Here is an 18456-nt window from a genome sequence, read left to right as displayed (position 1 = left end):
GCCAGGAAAGTACACAGCCAACATCAATGAGATGGAGGAGTAACTCCAGCTATGGCAGGATTCAATGCAGATTCCTTGACAAGGGGCACAGAGGTATCATTTTCATCCAGGGAAAAAGCAGAGAATTGGAAATGATTCAATCAACTTGAGGGACCTTGTTAGATATATTTTTAAAAAGTAACTGTCAGCTGTGGAAAGGGGGAGTATAAAGAGGTTAGCAGGTATAAACTCTTCCTAAAACAAGGTAGGAAAGAAAAGGAAGCAGTGAAAGAGGAAAGAAGAATTTTGATTGGAAGTTGAAAAGATTAGCAGCCAAAAGACTCAACATAGACAGTTTCAAAATAAGCATGGGCCTAATTTAGGGCACTAAGGAGGGAAGGAAACTAAGTTACTGAAGACATATATTCAAAACTGCACTAGGCAGTATGCATACCTTGTGTCTTATGATCCTTACAATACTACAGTAGATACTGTTGTCACATTCCAAAGTTCATTTTGGAAGAAGATAATTGAATTGAAAGACGCTTTGTAAATCAAATGCAGAAGACTCGTTGGCCTAATTAGATGAGAGGTAAAGCGGAAAAGAGAAAGTCAGATGACTCCTAAGCCTCTACTTGGGTGATGGTGTGCTGTTGCCCAGTCACCCAGTTGTGTCCGACTCTGTGACCCTGTGGAGTGCCACACACGGGACTGCATATGGTGTGATGCTCCCCATTAACTTAGTTGGGGAATGCAGAGGGAGGATACTTGTGAGCCAAAAGAAACACATTTTTCTTGGGTTGGTGATACTATAGGACATCTATATGAGATATTTTGCAAACAGTTGGAAATTTGTACCTTAGAGCTCAAGAAGCCAGTCCTAGAGAAACACTGCAGAAATAAAGGCAGAAATCATTCCAAGCATGGAAAATGATATTTGCAAAGACATGAATATGTCTTGCACACACGGTTCATGTTCATGGAATGGCTAGCAATTTAGCATACTGTTTAGACAAACTGATGTGTTTAATTATATGTGTTAGTTTACATACAGCAGAGTAGTGTGAGATGAGGTTGAAAAGATAACTTTGTACTTGGTCTCAGTTGTCCTAGAACGCTGGAAAATGACATTTGGGCTTTTATCAAGAAAGAGCTTCTATAGGATTTTGTGCAAGGGTTGACTTAAGAACCTGGAGACTGATGTAGCATCATAGTATGCTGCTGCTGCTGCTGCTGCTAAGTCGCTTCAGTCATGTCCAACTCTGCACGACCCCATAGACGGCAGCCCACCAGGCTTCCCCGTCCCTGGGATTCTCTAGGCAGGAACGCTGGAGTGGATTGGCATTTCCTTCTCCAATACATGAAAGTGAAAAGTGAAAGTGAAGTCGCTCAGTCGTGTCTGACTCTTCGTGACCCCATGGACTGCAGCCTACCAGGCTCCTCCATCCATGGGATTTTCCAGGCAAGAGTACTGGAGTGGGGTGCCATTGCATTATAGTATAAGCTGGATCAAAAAGGTGGGAGGCCAAGTGAAAGACTATTGCATTAGTTTTTGTAAGCACCAACAAGAACCTAAACAGAGTAGTGGCAGGAAGAACAGAAGTGAAGGAACAGATGGAAGAATTGCTTTGAAGGAAATTATTGTGCAGCACAGTAACCATTCTGCATATCATTAAATATGTGTCAAGTTAATTTTGTAACTTCTTTCAGCACTAATAGCTTCCTTTCTTCAGGTGTGCAGAGCCTTCATAATTTATTGGTCACCTGCTTGCATATTTTTAAATAGGGATATAATTTCTATGAGGGAGAGACTATAACTTGTTTTGTGTCCTGCTCTTCTACAACATTCATCAGAATAGGCATGGGCTAAATGTTTAACGAGTGAGCGACTGAATGAATGCTGCCCCTGTACACATCAATGTACTCATTCCCAGGTCCTCTTCACACTTGCTCTGTGGCCCTACCCCACCTCTCATCTTTCCACCAACTGTTTCCCTCCCCCTGCCTGCAATGCGGGAGACCCGGGTTTGATCGCTGGGTCGGGAAGATCCCCTGGAGAAGGAACTGGCAACCCACTCCAGTACTCTTGCCTGGAAAATCCCATGGACAGAAGAGCCTGGTAGGTTATGGTCCATGGGGTCGCAAAGAATCGGGCACGACTAAGCGACTTCACATTACATTGCACATTGCCTCCTTAAGGTTGGTCAGGAGAACTTGTCTCACAGGAGTAACCAGATTTCTGAGCAGTTTACAGAAACTGATGGGACTTTTTTTTTTTCCAATCTTGCCTTCAATCAAGCTCAGTTGATTCTCTCCCTACTATTTTTAATGTTATCTCAGATATATACGATAGCTTTCAGTTCAGTTCTGTTCAGGCACTCAGTCATGTCTGACTCTGCGACCCCATGGACTCTGCGACTCATGGACCCCATGCAGCACACCAGGCCTCCCTGTCCAACACCAACTCCCAGAGTTTACTCAAACTCACATCCATTGAGTCAGTGATGCCATCCAACCATCTCATCCTCTGTCGTTCCCTTCTCCTCCTGCCTTCAATCTTTCCCAGCATCAGGATCTTTTCAGATGAGTCAGTTCTTTGCATCAGGTGGTCAAAGTATTGCAGTTTCAGCTTCAGCATCAGTCCTTCCAATGAATATTCAGGACTGATTTCCTTTAGGATGGACTGGCTGGATCTCTTTGCAGTTCAAGGGACTCTGAAGAATCTTCTCCAACACCATGGTTCAAAAGCATCAATTCTTCAGCACTCAGCTTTCTTTATAGCCCAACTCTCACATCCATACATCCAATCTCACATCATGTACATCCAATAGTTTTACAGTTATATAAAATATTAAAAATTCAGTTCCTATCCATTTAAGCCTCCAGTTTTATTTTCTTCCCCAACCCCCACCCCAATTTAGTCTTCCCCCAAGGGACTGGTACCTCTCTGTTTTCTGACTCTAAATTCCCTAATGCTAAAGAAGGAGAGACTTGGGGGAAGGCATGCTTCTTTATAGTTAATTGGGTTTGCTTTGCAGAGCCCTGGTGGGTTTCCCATCATTGCTCTTTGACTACTGCTGACCATTAACAACCTCTGTGCAGCAGGTGGCCACTGGGTGTTCTCTCGAAGGAATGGTGTGTGAATACCTGGGGTGACCTATGAGGACCCTGCTGCACAGTTCTCTGGTGTGGGACATATGCCTCTACCCCAGCTTGATGCATCTAGACACTCTAAGTTTGTACCCAGTATCACAGCTGGTGTGGTCACCTTCTCAGATGGCTAGCAGAGAGACCTCCCTGGCAAGCTATTAATTTCAAACCTAATGATTCTCTCTCCATTCCTTCTTCCCTTTTTTCTATTTATTTCCTTGTATTAACTGGGACAGCCAGGGAGTTTCCTGAGGCTGGGGTGATTATTCAGGGTAGCAGAGTTGGTTCAGCCACCTCCTAATAAGTCCTGGAAAATGCCTCTAGCCCCAGTATTTTTTTAATTCTCTGTAGAATGTGAAAGTATTTAATACCTTTGAGCCTCTGCTTTTGGGTCCTAGTCACCAATCACACATAGTTACACATAGATAACATCCAATTATGTGCAACTGCTGGTAAACTTCATTTTGCAAATCCTGAGTTGTCATTTACATTTGTAACTACTGTATAATAAACCCTGAGTTAAGTGTTATGTGAACAAACATCTAATGAGTAGCTAAAATGAGTCAGGCAATGTAAAAGTGAAATATAAAAATCTGATGCAGTTTAAACCCCAATGCAGATAATGAATTACATGGTAATGTCAAGACAGAGGACATTTAAACCTTGAAATGGAAAACAGACTAGGGAGTGGAACAATAGGAAAGAGAAAAGGAGAAAACAGAACTTAAAAACGAAGGAGTAAATATAATCCCAGAAGAAGAAAAGAGAAAGACAGGTAGAAGTACTTGAAAATATAATTGCCTTGACCTTTGATCATGTCTAAGAAAAAATAAAACAGCTACACAGGACATTTTGGGTACTTTGGGGGAATGCTAATACTAACTATATGTTAGGTAACATCATTTTGTCAATGTTAGATGTCTTGGGGGTGATGATACTGTGACTACATTGGAGATCGTCCTTGTTCTTGGGACATGCCGATAAAGTGTCAGGGGTAAAGTTTCATGATGTCTGCAAATGGTTCAGGAGATATGTCTTTCCAATAATTCATCTAAAATTTAAAAGATAGATGTTGTGTGCATGTGAATGAGTGAGTAGGTATAGAGTGAAAGGCAAAAACCAAATGTAGTAACAAGTTAGCCTTTGGTGAATCGAGGTCCTTGCTATTCTGGAAGACATGGCCATGTATGATCTGTATCTCCCTTCAAGTAAGGACCTGCCAGGCTTTGGGGAGAGTGATCACCAGACAGCTTCCAGCTGTCAGCATCTCCAGGGTCTGCCTGCATGGCAGAGAGCCCACTCCAGAGCATCTCCTCCCAGGGCAGCAACATCCACTAACAGAGAGGTGGGGCCCAAAGGCCCGTTCCTATCTGCCATGTCCAGGACACTCTAATAGCCTGAACTGTGCCAGAGCTCCAGTGGGTTCACAGACGCTTCATCAAGCTCCATCATACTTTGGCCCCTCTTCTGCCCAGTCCTACTTCATCCCTTCTTTCACAAATGTTGATCCCTAATAAACACTGCACCTCCCTCCAAAAGAAAAGGAATGAGGAAAATTTGAAAAATGAGGACACTGCAGAGTGACAGAAAGCCTAACATGTTTGAGATTAAAATCTGAATCCCTGATGCTCAGACTAATCTTTTCTCTGCTTGCAAATCAGAATCCTATAGATTTCCATTAATGTTTATCTCCTTGAATCTAAAGGAAGAGGAAAATCTATGTTGCATTTTGCCTAGTTCTGCTGTTCCCATCCTGAATTTCACTGAAGGACCACATCAAGTTGATGAGGTGCTGGCTGTCCTTAATAACTGAAGTATTCGATTAAGGTGTGGCATGCAAAGCAGCGCAAGTCAGAAGTGAGTTACTTAAAAAACCAAGAACTGCAAATTCAACTAAAATTTCAAAGAAAAGCCAAAAGACTAGAATAATCCATACAAAATTTTAAAGCCAGAAGTTTCTCGTGCTTAAAATTACTTTCACACTCCAGTTTAAACTCAGAAACATTATGTTGCTGTCACATTTCTTTGTTCTCCTAAAAAAGTAAAAAAAAAAAATCTGTATATAGCTGACAAACAAAAAATAGGAATCTGTCTGCCAGCGAGTTCTCTATTCATGTCTAACATACTGTAGAGTCTGCAGAACACATGGTCTTTAAACACTCAAAAGCCTCTTCTTTACTGGCTTACCACAGCAGTATGTTTCTCCAGCATGTTTGCACTACCTACAATACATGTCTTGCATAAGCATGAATTTCTTTGGATGTTTGAGTCATGCAGTATTTTCACATGCTTTGATGTTGTGCATATGAGAATTATCATCTACATTTTGGGAGTGCAGTTCCCTGTGCCTTCAGCACTGAATTTAAAACTGCTCGACTGACATCATTTTAAATTCCATCCAACAGAATGCCAATAATGTCTACAACAGAAGTTTGACATATTTAGATCTCTCAAATATGGAACTGATTTAGCAGCTAAATTGGAAATTTCTGGGTGCATTTTTGAAAACTAATTCAGCGTGAAATTATTAATGATTTAGAATTGTGCCTCAAGTATTTTGGGTTTTCTTATTTTCTTATCCAGAAAGATCTGTTGCTTCATATCAGATAAATTTCCAATATGCATTCTGTCGTTGGAACACAAAGTAAACAGCTTAAATTAATCCTGATGTGTTTTTCTAATTACAGATGAGACCCATTGGCCATGATGGCTACCATCCCACGTCTGTGGCTGAGTGGCTGGATTCCATTGAACTAGGTGACTACACCAAAGCCTTTCTAATTAATGGCTACACGTCGATGGACCTGTTGAAAAAAATCTGGGAGGTTGAACTTATTAACGTAAGTTGATCTGTTAACGACACCTTATCAACCTTGATGATTCTTACCATAGGTGGGTAATTGTTTCTTTCTTCATAGCTGGGCATCCAGCAAGGATTTATGGCTATGCCTTCTGTTTTGAATATATGTCTCTCTTGATTCTAGTCAAGCTCCACAGTCATTCTCTTTTGAAGTTTTGGAGTGGGGGACTAAGAGGACTCTCAGGGTGTTTCACGTTATTTCAGGAAACCTCCCAAGCAGCTTTGGGACTTCCATTTTAAGAAATTTTGTCACTTTAGGATATGGACATGATAACAAATCAGAGCCCATTCTATTCTTTGCTCTTATTCATTTTTTAAGATTAAAGTCATCATTTTCAGTTTTCTATCTGTGTTATGTTTCCTTGTCTCTATTCCTTAACTGCATATGTAAACCATATACTTGAAGAGGCTGCTTTTTGTTATTATATAAGCTGCTGTAATATCAACATTTTATTTTCCAAGGCTTATAACTAATTTTAAATTGTTTGTTTTACTCATACACTTGGCATAGATTTTCTGTAAAAAATGGCCAACAAATGTTGCCATGTATTTGAGCCCAAAGAGATCAACTAAATCTGTTTAACTGATTTTGATACTGATAGTTTTCTCATTTTGTTTTTACTGCTATTTTATTTCTAATGGTATAAAGGCATGAAAGAGTTGAAAAGATAGCATAATCATCATGGTTTTATATTTTATTTGGCGTCATGAACATTTCAAAAGTGAGAAATTATTTAATCTTTTCGAGAATTTCTTAGATTTAAGTTTTATATTCTTATAACTGAAAAAGGCATTCACGAAACGAAAGACAAAGCAAATAATTTCTGCTGGCTCAATAGCACTCTCTTCTACTCTTTATGACATTTTTTTCTCCAAAAGTCCAGTCTCTTACACTGAATGTCATTAATTATTTTAAATGATGGTTAATTAGTAGTAACTAATTATTCTTTGCTTTTAAAAGTCTATCTTTAATATCTTTTCTGGAACATCTATAAAAACTGTTCTTTAATTTAAAAATCACTTTAAATGGACAAATTCTTGGCTCCTTCTTCTAATGTGCCATCAACTACCCTTAGCTTTCTGTTCTTACCCTTTCACAAAAGCTTTCATTATTTCAGAAGGAACTCACTTTCTGACTAAACGCTTCTGATTAATTTTGTTGCTAGTCTGTGTGGCAGTGGAAGCAACTGAGACTGCTTTGCTTTTTAGTCGCATCAAAAAGACTTCAGTTCTCCACTGAGAACTCAACACTCGTGGCTACTCTTAGCCATTTAGTAAAGGGGGCTCTTCCATAGATCAAACAAACATGCTTCCAGTTAAGTCACTTTCTTGTCAATGATAAATATATCTATGTAACATCTTCTGAACAATATCACTTCCCACTGAAGAATGAATACTTATTATAGATAGCTGATGAGTCACTCACCTAACTAATATTAGAAATAATCCCTCTGAAAAAGATTAGATTCCAATAGAACTCTATTATCAAATGTTTTCATTGAAGCAAGGATCATTAAAACAAGACTATATGTCTCTCAGAAGTCAAGTACTGCGGCGAACAGTTAACGTGTAGGCTTGGACCCACATTCTCCCCAGTGCTCTGTGTACTAGCAGAGGATTTCCCATTCAGTCTCTGTGGCCAGACCTGGTGGATGCCTGCAGTGACTGCAGGGCAGTGATGCCACAAGGCCTCATGTTTAATGCCAGGGCTCAGGGTGTTAAACCACCACCCACAGGGCTAACCACTCTTGAAATGGGACAGAACAATAACCTTTTCCACCCATGCTGACTCTTTAAGCATTATCCCCATAGGTACACTTGCTGTAATACAGTCTGACTCCAATCTAGGGAGAAGTGCCTGTCGCAAGCATTGTATCAGAATCAGAAAACATGGTCACTATGTTTTAGATCTTGAGACCAAATTCCTTGGGCCTGGAGTACAACATCTGCATCTAACACCAACCCAGTATATTTTCCTTACAGTGACTGATAGAATGTAAAGTTTGTGACAATTGTATGGGCAAGTTCACAGTCTTGATGAGGAGGCTTTGCAAGTCATTTAATTCTATAAATACACTTATTATGGAGAAAAACCACCTGTACCTTTAGACCTGGAAATCAGAGAACAAAATTTTTATGCCCTTTAGAGCTGCTGCAAGTGTACTTCATTTGATGGTTAGGGCTGTTGGGTTTTAAAATGAGAGTCAGGCATAATGTGTACCTTCTGGCTTATAACGCTTTCTACTGGTCTCAAACTCAAGACTTTTATTTATTCCAACTAGTCAGGGAAGGTATTCAAATATAAGATAATCTCGTATATAACATATGGACCCAGTAATTCTGTATTAAGTATCCATAATTAATTCTTTTGTAGCCCAAAAGTAATGTGTAGTCACTTTGGTTAAGAGCAAAGCTCTTTAGGAAAGTTACATCCCGAAGCTTTGTAATGAGTGGCTAGTTTTAAAGAACCCCAGTGGCTTCAGTAAGTGCTGTTCTCTGTAGAATGCAGAGAGAAGTGCAACATGAGGGCTGTCTTTGATGTAGCGGTCTGCTGAGAGGGGAGGAGAACAAAGAATGAGAAAGCTGACTGTTGATGTGATTACAAACAACTTCAGCGTCATTAAATCATAGGGACTAACCCTCATCAAGTACATTATATTGTACTTGATATTAGACAACTAGTAATACTTTCTCAGTATATTTATAAATTTATTCAAAGTATGTTCATGAGAAAAGGAACGCTACCCAATGTTGTGACTTGAAAAGTGCAAATATATTTGAAATTGTGATCTTTCAAAAAATCCCCCAAGATCTTTTTCTTGGTGGATCACATTAATGCCTTTGGAAAAAAAAAAAAGTTATTGGAACTAACCTAATAAAGATTTTAGTCACAAAGTTACCCAAAGTATAGGCATAGGGGAGAGTAGTGGAAATCTCATATCTCAGTAGCAGCATTGTCAGCAGTGAAATCGAGCATAAACTAAGACATTAGGTATTGCCAGTTTTATAGGCCCATGCTGTATCTAGACCTAGAAAATGAAGTCTTTGCCAATAATTGTTTTTACCATCTCTAATCTATGCTTCGTATTCAGAAGCTGATATTTCATCAATAGCTCTGTTTTACCTCTGTGTGTGCCATGACCATTAATAACATCATTAATATTATTTTCACTTTTGTATTGATATTTTATGTTGTATGACAATGTTGAGAGAGATTGTCAGGCAAACTGGTCCCTCTGCAGATGGTAGCTGGGCGAACCTCTAACCTGAATTATAGTCCTCTCCAAAGGCTTGTTAGAATTACAAACTAGTTAGCAGTGTGTAAGTACATGATTTGGGGGTTTTTTTCACTCAAAAGTTTACTCAGGTCTTGCATATACTATTACCAAGTTTACATAACAGTTTCCACTGCTATGTAAAAATCTCAACAGCTCCGCCTTTGTGGAAATTTTAAGTAAAAAGGCTAAATATTTTCTGCCTGAAATATGTATGGATAATTGTAAAATCTCCACAAAATCATCCATTTCCTAAACAACAACAAAAAAGTATTGCAGTTATGAAAAACAATTTTTATCTTTTATCACTGTGCACGTACTTAAGGGATTTTGATTAGATGAAGCACATTAATAAGATCCAATTTATTCATTTGTGAATATCAATATAGAACTTATTAGTAATTTCTCCCCATTAGTTTTATCTCTCACTTTTTACCAAGGAAATAATTCTAGTCCAGACTTATAATCTTCTACAATATTGATAATGAAAAAAAAATGCTCACTGAAAGAACAAGATAAAATTCAGGCTTCAGTGCAGTCTTAAATCTCTGTTCATAAGCATAAGAATAGCTTTAAAAATCCAACTCCAGCAGTTGGCTGTGTTTTAAATACCTTTGGATAGAAGCAAATAAAATAATTAAGGTAGCAATACCCATATGCGTCCCATGAAAATCATTTGGACTTATTTCTGTAACAGTAAATTGATTAGCAGATCATTTACTTCTCGCCTAATAGCTACTGAAACTATATTTACATCACTTTTGCTTAGGGCTGTCAAATTTCTGTTTTGTTTTTTCTTTTGCAGTGTTGTTGATTCAATTTCTACCTTCCTAGGGAAATTTTGTGATAATCTAATCACTTGGAGATAGACTAAGAAATTTGCAAAGTTAACATTCTAATTTTGTGTTCAGTCTTTAATAGCTTGACTTTATTTGCTTTAAATGCTACAGAAACAAGTCCTCTCAACATTAAATTTAGACTCATTACTTGCTTTGATGTTTTTATTTTATGATCAGAATTATAAAGTCACACTCCTCTCTGCTCTACTCTCATTACTATAACTGCAATTAAATTTACTTCCTAAAGTTTTTCTGCATTGTCTGGGTAAATATGAATGTGTGTGTGTGTGTGTGTGTGTGTGTGTGTGTGTGTGTGTGTGTGTGTGTGTGTTGGATAAATGCAAATGATTGCTTATACTCCCAACCAAGAAGAATAATCACAAAATTCACAAACTGCAGGGGAGGAATGAGGAGAAGAATATTATAATTCCATTTCCAAAACAATTATTTTAAGTAAAAGGTTATGCTTTCACTATAGGACATTAATAAATGAGAGAAATGTTCATATTTCCACACCAGGGAGGCTACATCAGTCAACACTTCAAATGTTAACAACTTTAATCAAAGCTGAAGGCTTTAACTGAATAACTAGATATGAGTATTCAACTGTAGAGCAAACTTTATAAATTATCTATGGATTTAAGCATTTAATTTACACTCATAGTCAGTACAGCTAGCTCTTCACAAGCCTTCAGGACAACTAGACACAATCTCTGGGCTTCAGACTTCTTCAGACAAGGTCCCAGTTGAGGTCCCAATGCCTCATAGCCAAAATACAAAAACATAAAACAGAAGTTATATTGTAACAGATTCAATAAAGGCTTTGAAAAATAAAATAAATTGCAAGCTCTTCAATATATTCTCTGGAAGCCTGGCCCAAGTTTTGGGAAAAGCACCCTTCTCCCTTCCTTATATGAAATGAACAATCATCTTCCAAATAAATACTCACTTTCAGGTGATTTTTAGCCCTTTCCCATATGGCCTGAAGGCTGATGGGCTAAGGCTGGTATTATTGATTCCACTCTCTTTCAGCACGTTCTGCATACACCTATCATGCTGCTCTCAACTTTGGAGACTTGACCTAAACTAAGATAAAGTTATATCACAATAAAATGTGCTTAAACACTAATACTTCTTTGGAAGGAATATAGCTTTTCTTTTGGGTTAAAGATAACTTGCTATCTTTTAGGGCCTCAGGGTTAATATTATGGAATAAGCATTATTGAGTGTTGATCTTGGAAAACACACCACAGACACACACAAATGAAAGTAAACAAGGGATAGGGAACACATGTACACTCATGGCGGATTCAAGTCAATGTATGGCAAAACCAATATAATATTGTAAAGTAAATTAATTAACTTTTTTTTAAAAAAGAAAGTAAACAAGGCATTTGGCACTGAAGAGACAGTCTAGACACAGCAACAAACTGATTTCATGAACTGAAACCCTCTGATTACAGCCATTAATGACCCATCTCTATACAAAAATGAAAATCATGTTCTGAGCATCTAGACATTTCTACATTAAGAAAGTTATTTTAGTGGACTTCATTTTTCCCCACATTGATTTCATTCACTCTTCTCCTGATTAAAATAGAAGCATTTCCAATTTCCTCTGAAGAAGCCACCACAACCCTTCCACATTCCATGCTGAGCATCCTTCCCAGATCTAAACCAGCCTCAGCATCCCAGCCTTTCTCCCCGTTCGCATGGGCTACAATATTCTTCACCAGGACCCTTATTAATTCTTCATTGTTGAAGGCTCCAGTGAAATATGAAAATATGGGATCTCATTCAAAAATTATTTTAAAATGTAAGGCAATAGTGGAAGGATATTTAGCCAAGCAGAGATACCTTTGAAGCACAGATCCTTGTGCTACACAGGTCACACATCCATGGAGCCATCCCTGCTCTTCATGCCCTTGTATATAAACCTATTTGCATCTGCTGTCATTTTCTTTCTACCTGAAGGTCTTAAACATTTCCATAGTGTGAGGCCACTGGTAGAAAGACTTTTTATTTTGCCGTCAGTTTTGAAAGACCTTTTTGCTGGGGATAGAATTCTAGAGTTAACAGTACTTTAGAAATTCTGATCCACCGTTGTCTCTTCTGCATTATTTCTGATAGGAAATCTGCTGCTATTCTTTCCTTTTTGGTTTTGTTGTTGTTATTTCTCTGTATATAATGTGTCTTTTAGCCCTATGGCTGCACTTAATGGTTTTCTCTTTATCACTGGTTTTAAACTTGATCATGAGGTGCCTTGGTGTGGTTTTCTTCAATTTCTTGTGTATAAAGTTTTTTGAACTTCTTCTTAGATATGAGGTCTATAGTTTTCATCAATTTTGGAAAATTTCTGGTCATTACTTTTTGTTTGTTTAATTACTTCCTGTGAATGTCGTATACTTTTTCCCTTCCATTTTTCAAAACTTTTTTTATAGAGGTTAAACAGACACACAAAAATCTATATAGAAATGTCAGCTGAATGCATTTTCACAAAAAAGAGCACATACACGTAGCTAGCACCCAGTACAAGAAGTGGAAAATCACCAGCACCCAAGAGGCACCTCATGGCCCCTTCTAGTCACTAGTCTTTCCATGACCTCCAAAGCAACTACCATCCATATTTCTAACAGCAGAGCCATTTGCTTCTTTCTATGCAGTGCATCCTTACTTGGGGCTTCTTTCGTTTAGTTACACTGCATGTAGCTGTAAGGCTGTTCCTACAGTTGTAGGAATGTAAGATGTTCATTCTCTACCATTGTTGTGATATACCCCCACCTTGTTTTTATAGCTTTCTTTCTGTATAATTCAAATATCATACAATTTGCCTATTCACAGTATCCAATTTAATCCTTTTTAGGATATTTACAGAGTTATGCAACTATTATCACAATCACTTTTTTTATTGCGGTCGACGGCATATAAACTTTGCCATGGTAACCATTTTTAAGTGTAGAGTATAGTAGCGCTGAGTATATACACATTGCTGTGCAACAGATCTCCAAAACTTCTTCATCGTGCAAAACTGAAACTTTATCTCCATTGAACAACAAATGTCCTATCCTCCTTCCTCCAACCCCTGGAAACCATCATTCTACTCTTTAAGAGCTGGACTATTTTAGACACCTCATGCAAGTGGAATCATGCAGTGTTTGTCCGTTTGTACCTGGCTTATTTTTCCGAGCATAGTGTCCTCAAAGTTTATCCGTGTTATGGCGTATCACAGGGTGTTCTTCTTTTTAGACCAAACGTGTATATGCCATGTTTTCTTTAGCCTTTCATCCGTTGATAGACGTTTAGTTTCCTTCCACTCCTTGGCCATTGTGGACAATGGTGCAATGAACATCAGTGTAAAAATAACCCTCTGACATCCTCTTTTCAATTATTTTGGATATATACCTAAAAGTAGGATTGTTGGATCATATGATAACCCTGTTTTTAAATTTTTGAGGAACCTCTAAATTGTTTTCTTAGTGACTGCATTATGGTCATGATTTCTTAAAATATTGTTTTCTGTCTGACTGCCTCTCTTCTTTGGAAACTTCTATCACATGTATGTTGGGCTATTTAAAATTAGGCGTCAACTCACCAATACTTGGGCTTCCCTGATAGCTCAGTTGGTAAAGAATCTGCCCGCAGTGCAGGAGACCCTGGTTCAATTCCTGGGTCAGGAACATCCGCTGGACAAGGGATAGGCTACCCACTCCAGTATTCTTGGGCTTCCCTTGTGGCTCAGATGGTAAAGAATCTGCCTGCAATGTGGAAGACCCGGGTTCGATCCCTGGGTTGGGAAGACCCCTGAAGAAGGGAAAGGCTACCTGCTCCAGTATTCTGGTATAGCCCATGGGATCACAAACAGTCAGACACAACTGAGCAACTTACACCTCACTTCACCAGTACTTTTTATTTTTTTAGTATTCTTTCTCTCTGGGATTTATTTGGATAGTTTCTATTGCTGTGTCTTTAAGTTCATTTATCTTCTTGTGATCTCTAATCTGCCATTAGTAATATGCAGTGTACTTTAAATCTCAGAGATTATAGTGTTCATCTCCAGAAGTTAGATATCAGTCTTTTTTTTCCCAAGTCTCTATTTAACAGCCTCAATCTTTTCTCTAACTTGTTGAACATAATGAATGTGGTTATAGTAACTTTTTTAGTGCCCTTGTCTTTTTTTAATTAGTACCTTTTTCTTTACTTATTTTTGCCTGTGTTGGGTCTCTGTGGCTGCGCACAGGCTTTCTCTAGCTGAGGCAAGCGGGGCCACTCTCTAGTTGTGACGTGCGGGCTTCTCACTGTAGTGGCTTCTCTTGCTGCAGAGCACGGAGCCTAAGGTGTGAGGGCTTCGGTAATCTTGGTGCGTGGGCTTAGTCGCCCTGCAGCACGTGGCAGTAGTCGTGTGTGTTGGCCTAGTCGCCCTGTGGCACGTGGAATCCTCCCAGACCAGGGATTGAACCCATGTCCCCTGCATTGGCAGGTGGATGCTCAGCCACTGGATCGCCAGGGAAGTCTTGCCTTGTCTTCTAATTCTAACATCTGTGTCAGTTTGGAGTTGGTTTCACCTGATTGATTTTTCTCCTCAATGTTCTTGCCATGCCCAGTAACTTTTATTGCATGCCAGACATTATGAATTCTACCTTGTTGGGTGCTGGTTATGGCTATTTTTGTATTCCTGTAAATATTCGTGGGCTCTGTTCTCAGACACAGAGGAGCCCTTTGGATATACTTTGATCCTTTCAGGTCTTGCTTTTAAGATTTGTTAGGCAAAAACTAGAGCATCATTTAATTTGTGACCTGTGCTTCCGCACTACTGAGGCAAGATGCTTCTGAGTAGTCTCACACTGCCCTGTGAACTTCCAGGTTTCCCAGCCTGAATAGCTCAAACTACTACCAACCCTGTATGAGCTCTAAGTACTATGCCCACTAATACTTTCTGGTGTTTCTTTCTACACCTGGCCTCAGATAGTTTCCTTATATGCGTGTGCTGATCAGCATTCTTTCCTCTCTGGTACTCTATAGAGAAAAGTCTAGCCACTTTAGTCTCCCTAGACTCTCACCTCCCTCTTCTCAATTCAGAGTCTTCCAGGCTCTCTGACTTCCTCTTCCCCACATAATGGCCTGAGAATTCTCTTAAGATGGTAAACTAAGATAAGTTTAGGGCTTATCCCTGTTAGTCCAGAAACCCAAATCCATGCGACTTACATTAGTCCCTGTAGCTGCTGCTGCTAAGTCGCTTCAGTCTTGTCTGACTCTGTGTAACCCCCATAGACAGCAACCCACCAGGCTCCCCCATCCCTGGGATTCTCCAGGCAAGAACACTGGAGTGGGTTGCCATTTCCTTCTCCAATGCATGAAAGTGAAAAGTGAAAGGGAAGTCGCTCAGCTGTGTCCGACTCTTAGCGACCCCATGGACTGCGGCCCACCAGGCTCCCCCGTCCATGGGATTCTCCAGGCAAGAGCACTGGAGTGGGGTGCCGTCGCCTTCTCCAAGTCCCCGTAGGCTAGGGGCCCATACCTAAACAACTGAGTCAGAATCTTTGCTGGTAGCATCTGGGCATCAAGAGTTTTTTAAAAGTTCCCCCAAGTGATTTTAATCTGCAGCCTGGGTTGAAAACCACTGTAGTAAGTGGGGAGCCATTAACAGGATTTTAGTCAAGAGAATGACAGGATCAGAGGAGCAGGCAGGGGCCGGAAGCCCACACACTCAAGACGGAAGAGCTGACTGAGAGGGGAGTAGGAGCTGAGTCAGCCCATTCTGCGCCACAGCTATTTCTAGCCATGAATGTATTAGGCATGACAGCAGTAAAAACCTGTGTGCCTCCTTAGAACCTGAGGGTGTCACTGAAGTGGGAGTCCATAAATATAGAGCCAATTTTCATCATTATAACCCACATACCAAGAAGAGGGAAAATTACAGTCAGTATTCAAAGGAAGCAAGGCCAAATACAATACCTTTCAGAAGTGCTTTTCAATAGTGGCTAAAATTGTTTCAGTTTGACCCTTAAAAGGCTCAGCCTTGGTTATGTGAAAATTTTACTTACTGTTTATAAAGTAAATGGTAGGACAGATGGTATGTGTCCATGCTTCAAATGCACCCTCTCTCCTTTTATCTTTATTTTAGAACCAGGTCACTTGACTTTGAATCCTATATCCACCACTCAGTATGTGACCTTACAAAAAAGTCACTTATCAACTCTTGGCCTCAGTTTCTCCTCTTTAAATAGAAGGTAATAATATCTGCTCCACTGACTTCATAGGTTTCCTGTGAGACTCAAATCACACAAGAGCTTTTTATTATCCATTGCTTTCTCTTCTCTCCCTATTCTATTTTTCTTTGCCTCTATTTTTTCCTTTCTCTCTCCCCCAGATCACTCTCCCAGCATTAGGCTGGGAGCTGGCCAGCTTCTTCAGAGCATGCTTTCACAGCTTAGCTGCCATTTGCTTTTCGCTCTCAGTACTCACCAGAGTTATAACATCGAGAGCCAGCTTGTTTATTGTGCAGACTCTGGCCTCTAGAAATCACTGTTCAACCTCTCTCTTCCCCAACTTCCAACTCCAACCCCTTCCATCTGCCTTAGCCTCTCAGCCTCCCAGCACTGCTTAGTGCTGCATAGAATATTTCCACCCCTGGAGTGGGTGCATGTGAGAGGAATGACTCTCAGCTTTGTGTAAAAGCACTCAGGATAAAGCTGCAGAGAGCCTTTCCCCTCCCAACTTCCTTTTTTTTTTTTCCTTTCTGACTATGCTTAGATATGGAATTACTATTGCCTTTTCTCCTCCAACTACATAGTATTGGTCCTTGACTCTCAGCCACCCAGTTCTTTTTATTCTGGAAGCAAACAACCTTAGGGCAGAGCAGGATAGTGGCTCAGAGGTTAGACATGTGCTCATTCTCAGTTGATCATCCATCATTTTAAACCCTTCTAGAATCTGTCCCAAAGTTTCAGCTCGATAATCCATAAGAGTGGGCATTTCTGACAGTGTTTTGAAGTGGCTCAGTATCCCCTTTTCATTGTAATGGCTCCACTTCCAGTTATAGTATCACTAATTATAATAAAGTCAGTTAATTTTGTAGTTCGCATTTTGCTCTGATTTTTAGCATGACATGAGGAATTTTGTTTCTTTAAGTCTTTTCTGGAGATATTTAGGGCAAAGCCTGTTGCTAAGGAGACTCATCTGCATTGCAGTTAAATCGGTAAATACTGTAAACTGGCTGTGTGCTTCTGGAAGCTTTGAGAGGAGGAATATAGTAATGAATTATTCTACAGTGTAGAAAATAAAAGAGGAAAAAGTCCTCTATACAAGACAAATACAACACTTTTCATGCTATCCTGATGGGAAGTGCTCTGAGTCTTCTGTGAGAGAAGATCTGAGATCATACTGAAAAGATAAGCCTCTACCTTCTGAGATGAAAGGAAAGTCAAAGAGGTCCCTCTGTTAGAAGAAAATTATTTAGAATTTTGAAGTCTGACGTACAAGCTGCCATGGAAGAGATTGATAATAAATATAAATACTCAGAGAAAATCATACAGGTTAATTTATCACTAAAGAAAGTATACAAGATTAATATTAGAATCTATCCATTATAAAAATAATGGATTTTGTAGCTTAGTATTTATATCTGCCTTAACGATGTTTAAGGTTGATTTAGAATTTAAGTTTAGCCATTTTACAAAGGATGTGTATTACGTTAAATTGGATATCTGTGGTATCAAATTATTTTCGAACTCAAGCAAAGAGCTGTGAAAGATCTAAATTCCTTACTGTACAGACCTTGTGTCTGGCACCCTACCGCCACCTGGTGGCAGCATACCTAAAGTACAGGGCAGTGACTAAATCTAAAACAGTTTTTTCAAATAGTCTGAAAGAATTTAGTTTTACTACTATTAGCTAAGATTGCCAATCATAGATATACCTTGTTCTCAATGTTAGAGGAAAAATACTGTTTTTACCATAAAGTATGATTTTATATACAGAGATTATTATAAGTACTTTTACCTTTATTCTATTGTAAGATGAATTATATTGATTGATTTCAAAAAAAAAAAAATCATATATATCACTTTTGGAAATGCAGGAAGTATATTCCAAATTTTTTAACAAATCTCAAACATTGACTCAGTTTATCAAATCAGATCGAATTCAAGTGATTCTCACTACAATGAAAAGTATGTTTACACGCGTTTACACAAATAGGTAAATAGAGAACTTTCATCCAAATTTTTACTAGAATGTTTAGTACTTTTAGGAAAAATAAATTAATATATACCTAAAATTAAGTACTTTCAAAATTACATGCAATATAAAAATATTCAAAGCTTTCGACACTCAACAGATGAGAAATTGAGGTCCA

General features: G+C 39.0%; 1 protein-coding gene across 6 annotated transcripts in view; it reads left to right on the top strand.

The window, feature by feature from the left end:
• ANKS1B (ankyrin repeat and sterile alpha motif domain containing 1B) overlaps positions 1-18456 on the top strand; it is a 1156475-nt gene that overhangs the window by 820403 nt on the left and 317616 nt on the right. For all 6 annotated transcript variants that reach the window (XM_060413093.1, XM_042247116.2, XM_042247115.2 and 3 more), the window contains one exon: positions 5817-5969. In XM_060413093.1, coding sequence (XP_060269076.1) covers positions 5817-5969 — 153 coding nt within the window. The remainder of the gene's footprint in view (positions 1-5816; positions 5970-18456) is intronic.

The sequence above is a fragment of the Ovis aries genome, chromosome 3 (genome assembly GCF_016772045.2).
Source record: "Ovis aries strain OAR_USU_Benz2616 breed Rambouillet chromosome 3, ARS-UI_Ramb_v3.0, whole genome shotgun sequence".
In the NCBI taxonomy this organism is placed as follows: domain Eukaryota; kingdom Metazoa; phylum Chordata; class Mammalia; order Artiodactyla; family Bovidae; genus Ovis; species Ovis aries.
The sequence above is the reverse complement of the archived record's forward strand: the minus strand, read 5'-3'. Positions and strand labels throughout refer to the sequence as shown.